This window comes from Gadus chalcogrammus, chromosome 11 (genome assembly GCF_026213295.1).
Source record: "Gadus chalcogrammus isolate NIFS_2021 chromosome 11, NIFS_Gcha_1.0, whole genome shotgun sequence".
In the NCBI taxonomy this organism is placed as follows: domain Eukaryota; kingdom Metazoa; phylum Chordata; class Actinopteri; order Gadiformes; family Gadidae; genus Gadus; species Gadus chalcogrammus.
Genome location: NC_079422.1, coordinates 26,829,529 through 26,836,999, shown reverse-complemented (window position 1 = coordinate 26,836,999; position 7,471 = coordinate 26,829,529). Strand labels below are relative to the sequence as shown.

The window sequence follows — 7,471 nt, the reverse complement described above, 5'->3', positions numbered from 1 at the left end:
ATTTGTTGAAATTCTCTTTACATCCCAACAGCGATCAATAAACTAAAAGCTAGCTTACTCTGAACGCTTTCTCTAAATCTCCAACGCTAGATTTAAAAGGAGCATTTCAGCGGTGGAGGGATGAATATATATTGAAATTGGGTCCTATATGTCGAATAAGAAATACAATTCTAATTTGGTGCCGTCTTGACCAAGAAAAGGCAGAAAGTGACTTTTTGGCGCTTGTGGATTGAAGACAACAACTCCCACCATGCACCACGATGCACAGCTTCCCTGGCCACTCCCGCTGATCTAGATCTCCGCCTATCGGACACCTCGCTGTTCATTAGATTCAGACGCTGTGGATGTTGTTCTGCTGGTGAAGTCCCACCCACTGGCACTGCTCTAATAGGTCTGTAGCGTCAGTGGGTCCAACCCCCTATAGGGGGGTGGGACCATGGGTGGGACTAGTGCTTGTAGTCTTACGAGAATCCTCCCCTCTTACACTTCTTTTACTTCAACGCAAAAATCTTCATGTTGCGTCATCTTAAACAGGAAGTGTTGGAGATCGATACGGATCTCTCCAGTCCCTCCAGAAAATAAGGGAATGATGCACGACCATTCAAAAATATGAGTGGGTTTCTAACGATACAAAGCTTAATGGAAATGGGTGAAGTTTCCCTTTAAGCATCAATAAATAGAGAGATATAAGTGCATGTGTACTGCAAAGAAATGAATAATTACAACATCTTAAAACTGTGAGCATGTGTGTCCCACAGACACAAGTTTGAGGTAAACTCTAGGACATCTACTAGTTATGTATTATCTGCTCATCATGTTGCTTATTTCTTTTTCTAGTGTGAACTGAACCGCTGTCGACAGAAGCCACAACATCATCCTGTTTGTGGCCGATGGGCATTCATCACCCAACGGCCATCCTGGGTCTAAACGCTAGCTGGCCAATGGGCGTTCATCAACAAGCGACCATCTTGGATGCCAAAATGCCAGCTGGCCACTCGGATATTAACACCTAGCGTCCAGCTAGCGTTTGGAAGCAAGATGGCAGCTCAGCTAGCATTTAGATTCAAGATGGCAGCTCTGTGATTAACGGTTAGCGGCCAGCTTTTGTTTAGATCCAAGATGGCCGCTGGGCTAGCGCCAAGATCCAAGATAGCCACTGGGCTAGCGTTTAGATCCAAGATGGCTGCTCGGCTAGCGGCAAAATCCAAGATGGCCGCCGGGCTAGCGTCTAGATCCAAGATGGCCGCCGGGTGCCTCAGCCCCCTGGGTGGGGGGTGGGGGGGGAGCCACTGACCCGGTGCGCTGGCAGGCCGTCCAGCAGCAGCTCCGCGGTGGGCATCTGCCGGGTCCCCAGTTTGTCCTTCAGCCGCTGGACCTCGATGCCCTCCAGCCGGCCCTGGGGGTCCCGGCGGACCTCAGCTTAGAACAGGGACAGACCCCGGCTATCCTTGGGGGGGGGGGAGTCAGACGGGGGGGTGGAGTCAGACAACGTTTGGGATCGCTGCACAAGAGGAGGTACTGATACTGATCTTTCACCTTGATATAAAAGGATTGTAACTACTTTTGAGGTGAATAGCATTTACTTTAGCATTTCCTTAGCAATACTGTAGCATTTACTGTAGCATTTACTGTAGCATTTACTTTAGCATTTCCTTAGCATTACTTTAGCATTTCTTTAGCATTAGCATTTACCGTAGCATTTACTGTAGCATTTCCTTAGCACTACTGTAGCATTTACTCTAGCATATCCTTAGCATTACTTAAGCTTTATTGTAGCATTTACTTTAGCGTTTCCTTTGCATTACTGTAGCATTTACTGTAGCATTTACTGTAGCATTTACTTTAGCATTTCCTTAGCATTACTTTAGCATTTCTTTAGCATTAGCATTTACCGTAGCATTTACTGTAGCATTTCCTTAGCATTACTTTAGCATTTACTGTAGCATTTACTTTAGCATTTACTTTAGCATTTCCTTAGCATTACTTTAGCATTACTGTAGCATTTACTTTAGCATTTACTTAGCGTTACTTTAGCATTACTGTAGCATTTACTTTAGCATTTTCTTAGCATTACTAGATTGGACTCATCTGATAAAGTAATATAATACAGATAAAGTAATATAATTAAACTTTGTCACTAGATATCATTCTCGTCTCTGTTGGCGTTTACGAGGCAGGATGACGAGTGGAGCTCCGACTACTGACCCACGTCCGATCCGCCCCTCCGCTCGGTCATCCACTGGCCAGACGTCCAGAACCGCTCGGGGTCGCGAGAGGTCAACCTCCTGTAGGCGGAGTCTACAGCCGGCGGCACCCCGAGAGACTGCGGTGCGCCGTGATTGGTTAACGAACAAACTGCTTCACGATCCACTTATACACAATATTCACTAATAACTATTACAGTTATCACTATTATTATTACTGCACTTGCGTCCCCAGACGGTCTCTAGTGGAACAGTGTGCAGCTCAAAGAGCAGAGAGAGGTGAATCGATCAGTATCACACCTGGATGACCTTGGCCGCTCCGTCGGTCATGGCCAGAGGACAGGTGAACAGACCGGACGACGGGGAGTAGAGGAACAGCTTACTCACCTGGTGGACGCGACTACAGACAGACAGGCAAAGAAAAGGAGAGACAGACAAAGAGACAGACAGAGAGGAGAGACAGACAGACAGACAGAGAGAAGGAGAGACAGACGTGGCCATGATAACTAGGATCTCTTATACGGTGTAACCTCAGACTAGAGTTTCACACTTGACCCGTTCATAAAGGGATGCAAATCTGAATTTAAATATCAGATGTACCTTCTTCATCACGGATGGGAAACATGGGAATCACCGCAGAACGTACCGAGCAGTAATACAAAAGAGACGCAACATGTAAACGAGAGTTGGATTCCCCTGACCTCCATTCACCACACGACCTCTCGTAGCCGATGGCGACCAGCCCCTCCCTGGCAGACAGCTCTTTCATGCGCTGCCAGGCGGGCGAGGTCACGATGTGGTCCACCCTTCTACCCCAAGGGTCAAAGGGGACGAGCCTGGGGGGGTTGACCTCACACTCTCGCCCCCAGGCGTCCACCTCACCTGAGATCCTCTCCCCAAACGCCTGCAGGTCTGAGAACACGGCCTGCTGGAGACACACAGAGCATCTAGCCTCATCCTTTGTGTTAGTCATCACTTACTGACTACATCAACGTTTCCAATGTGTTGACCACACTATTCAAACACTGCCTAGCCTTCAGCAGCGTCTGATCCTTACCTGGGGGGGCAGGTGTCTCCTGAGGTACCTCCCTAACAGAGGGTCTTCTAGAAAGGGGTTCTTCAGCTGAGGCTGGGCCTGGAAGAACCGACCGGTCCTGGATCTGGAGAACAGCGGGGGGGCGTGGGGGTCCCGGGCGGTGGCCTCGTCGGGGGCAGAGGTCCCTGGCTGGACGGCGCTGACCCCTCTGACCTGCAGGGGCGGGTCTACAGGTGGGCTGACCCCGGAGGAGGAACCTCAGCCAGGCTGCACTCGTGTTGTGGTTCAGACGCATCGACCCGGCGGACATGTTGGTCACAGCTGAGAGGGAGGGAGGGAGGGAGGGAGGGAGAGAGGGAGAGAGAGACTTATTTTTTTGGGCCGTGTTGTTGGTATGTTGATACCTGTTTGTGTTTGTGCGTTTCCTGTGTTTGTGTGTATAAAGAACCATACATGATTCCCACAGCCATCGTACCCAAAAAGTGTTTTCCAGTGTTTTCATCTGGCTCAATCACACCTTGATAACCCGAAATAACTAGAACTAAACTACGAAACCAGTCCGTCACTTCAGACTTTCACACCGTTTGTCCCTGGCACATAAAGGCTACCCATAATGCACCATCAGTTATAAAGTGACATTGTTAACTGCCACGGCACATTTTAGATCTGTTTCGCTGTTTGTTTTTCTCTGTGCTGGCATTGACTGTGTTGTCTCTGAATAGTGAACCTGTTGGTCTGGTCCGTCTGCCCCACCCCGAGTCACATGATGCAGCGGCTTTATGAGGTTAGAGTCTGGGAGTTAAGCCTTATGTAACTACCAGGGTGTTAAGGAACAGGGCGAGGGGACCCAAGCGCTGGACATGGGGAGGCAGAGACAGGGTAATAGGAAACAGGGTTTATTGGGACACGGGGTAGTAGGTGACAAGCTGGGGCGAAGCAGGCGGCAGTCAGGCAGGCGAGGGTTCAGCATCAGGCAGACAGTCAGGCAGGCAGTCAGACAGGCAAGGACTCGATGATAGGCGGGTAGTCAGGCAGGCAGGGGTTTGGCAACAGGTAGGCAGAGTGACGGACGGAGAACAAGGGAAGAGGGGAGAGGGTTATCAAGAGAACGGGAACACTGAACTGGGTCTAGAGAATGCTGGTAGGACCGATACGAACTGGGTAGTTGTAAACGACGAACTGGCGCCGGCTGGATGGAGATCCCCGGCTGAAGTAGGAAGTGGAGATTGATGATTGAAGACAGGTGTGACGGAAGAATGAGGTACAGTGGCGTCAAGTGGCCACTAGATGGGAGTGTTGGACCGCGGCGCGTAGCAGGACGCGGCGTGACACAGGGTTAACTCAATATTAAATCACAAAACATACTAGCACACATACCCTGGGCATATAGGGAGCGGGTTGTTTTTGTGAAGACTGTAAAGAAAAATACAACCCTCAGAAATAGTCAAGACATGTCAATTGTTTTTGTACAGGTCTTAATCCCAGATACAGTGTTTTGTTAAATATTGCGTTTCTTACTTTTTAAAACATATCACATATTTGAATTACAGCGCATGAATGCACCCAAAGCCAGAGTGTGAAAGTTGAAACGACAGTGAACCGTGTGTCCGTGGGGCGGAGCCAGGTGTTAGGGGAGGAGCCATGTGTTAGGTGAGGAGCCAGTTGTTAGGGGAGGAGAGGAGGGGACGTCTTGTTCAAGAAACGAAACTTAAGGATCATAGAAACCAAAGGCATCCAACGTAGAAGCAGTTCTCTCTTTCAGGAGGAAAGAAGCATTTTGGAAAACATCGTCTGACACAGAAACCACAACAAGGTGAGTAAATCAGCACAACTTTAAGAAAAAGTTGAACCTTCCCCTTATGGAATTAGAACAATAATGGAATATCTCAATACATGAAACTTGTCTTCTAGGATGGCCTCTGCTAACACTTCCTGGTCTGAAGAGAACTTTTCCTGTCCCATCTGTCTGGATGTGTTCAGCAGCCCAGTTTCCACACCGTGTGGACACAACTTCTGCAGAACCTGCATTAATAGATTCTGGGATGAAAAAGTCCAGTGCAAATGTCCTATTTGTAACAAGATGTTCGACACTAGACCTGATCCACAGGTCAATATCCTTGTATCAGAGATGGCTGATCAGTTTAGAGCGACCGTACGAGTAAAGGAGCAGCCTTGTGTTGAACCAGGAGAAGTTCCCTGTGACGTCTGCACTGGGACCCAGCTGAAGGCTGTGAAGTCCTGCCTAGTGTGTTTTATGTCTTACTGCCAAACCCACCTGGAGCCACATCAGAGAGTCACAGGCCTGAAGAAACATCGGCTGGTCGAGCCTATGGACCGTCTGGAAGACAGGATGTGTAAGAAACACGACCGACTTCTGGAGCTCTTCTGCCAGACTGAACAGGAGTGTGTGTGTCAGTACTGCACAGAGGCAGACCACAAGTCCCATCCTGTTGTACCTCTAAAGGAGGAATATGAAGTGAAGACGGCCCTGCTGGGGAAGATAGAGGCTGAAGTTCAGCTGATGATCCAGGAGAGAAAACTAAAGATTAAGGAGATAAAAGACACAGTTGAATATAGCAAGAAAGACGCAGACAGAGTGATAGCCGATGGTGGGCAGGTCTTCACTGCTTTGATGCGTCGCGTTAAAAAGTGCAGAGATGATTTCAACCAAAAAGTTAAAAAGAGACTGAAAACCACAGAGAAACAAGCTGAAGACCTCATCAAAGAGCTGGAGCGGGAAAGAGAAGATCTGACCAATAGAAGCTCAGAGGTGAAGTGGCTCTCACACACTAAAGACCAGCTCCACTTCCTCCAGGCCATCAGATCCCTGAAGGATCCTCCACCCCCCAGGGACTGGACCACGGTGGAGGTCTGTCCTCCGTCATACGCAGGGACCTTGATGAGATCCCTGGTTCAGCTGGAGGAGACACTGAACATGGAGATGAAGAAGCTGCGTGAAGCTGCTGAACTGAAGAGGGTCCAGCAGTATGAAGTGGATGTGACTCTGGATCCTGATACAGCAAATCCCATACTCATCCTATCTGAGGATGGGAAACAAGTACATGATGGTGGTGTAGTGAAGAAACTCCCAGACAACCCTAAGAGATTTAACTTGTTTACATGTGTTCTCACGAGGCAGAGCTTCTCCTCAGGGAGATTTTACTTTGAGGTCCAGGTTAAAGACAAGACTGCATGGTGGTTAGGAGTGGCCAGAGAGTCCATAGACAGAACAGGTTGGACAGGGTTAAGCCCTGAGAACGGTTACTGGACTCTTTACTACAACAAGGATAAGTTGGTATTTAGAGATGACCCTTCTGTCCGTCTCCCTCTGAGAGCTGAGCTCCAGAAGGTGGGGGTGTTTGTTGATTATGATGAGGGTCTGGTCTCCTTCTATGATGTGGAAGCCAGGGTTCATATCTACTCTGCTACAGGCTGCGCCTTCACTGAGCCTCTCTATCCACTCCTCTGTCCATGGTATCAGGAAGGAGGTACAAACTCTGCCCCCCTGATCATCTCACCTGTCAATCAAACAGACTAGGACTTTTGCTTGATAATCAAATAAACAAACAACCAAAATAACTAATGTTTCCTGAATGGGAATCTCTACCATGGGAGATCTGAGAGAACTGCATTCATATCGTACTATTCACTGTTAATTTACAACATTGTGTAACAAAATGCAACTTACACTGTGTACTATAAATAAATATGAATCGATATAACTGGTTAGACTATTCTTTAATGTTCAATGACTTCTTTCTGATCGTTTTTTAAATACAATTAGGTTAGTTGAAAGTTTAAATACGACAAAGTCTTACCGTCTCTGTTGTTTTCCTTCCTCTGGGGTCCGCTTCGTACCTTCAAAGTAAAAGTTCGACCTACTCGCACGCCAAGTCATGCATCTGACCCGGGAAGGCGGTTCAAAAGGTCACCGCAGGGACCAGAGGGGTAGGGGGGGGGAAGGAGCCCGGGGCCCCTCCCATAAACCGTTTAGTGTTGAATAAGGATGTCTAACTAAAAATAATGATGACTTGCATTTGGGATACAACTTTTATAAAGAATCATTTACATGTTTACAAAGGACAGGAACGCTATGTGGGCGATGAACCAGGTTTATTATTTCATGTAAAGAGTTTTCAAAAAGACTGAAACACATGCAGCGCCTAATAAAACATTTTTCATGACTTTAAAAATCAGACTGAGAGAAGAACTTGGGCACTGAAAGGGTGAG

At 47.9% G+C, this 7,471-nt stretch overlaps 1 protein-coding gene across 1 annotated transcript; it reads left to right on the top strand.

The window, feature by feature from the left end:
- Positions 1-4,917: 4,917 nt before the first annotated feature.
- LOC130391414 (E3 ubiquitin-protein ligase TRIM39-like) lies at positions 4,918-7,062 on the top strand. Its single transcript, XM_056601543.1, has 2 exons — positions 4,918-5,053; positions 5,152-7,062. The coding sequence occupies exon 2, from the start codon at positions 5,153-5,155 to the stop codon at positions 6,776-6,778; it is 1,626 nt and encodes a 541-aa protein (XP_056457518.1). The 5' UTR covers positions 4,918-5,053; position 5,152; the 3' UTR covers positions 6,779-7,062.
- Positions 7,063-7,471: the final 409 nt, after the last annotated feature.

Bases quoted from the DNA above. Each gene is read 5' to 3' on its own strand.
- LOC130391414 (XM_056601543.1), top strand. From the start codon at position 5,153: ATGGCCTCTGCTAACACTTCCTGGTCTGAAGAGAACTTTTCCTGTCCC.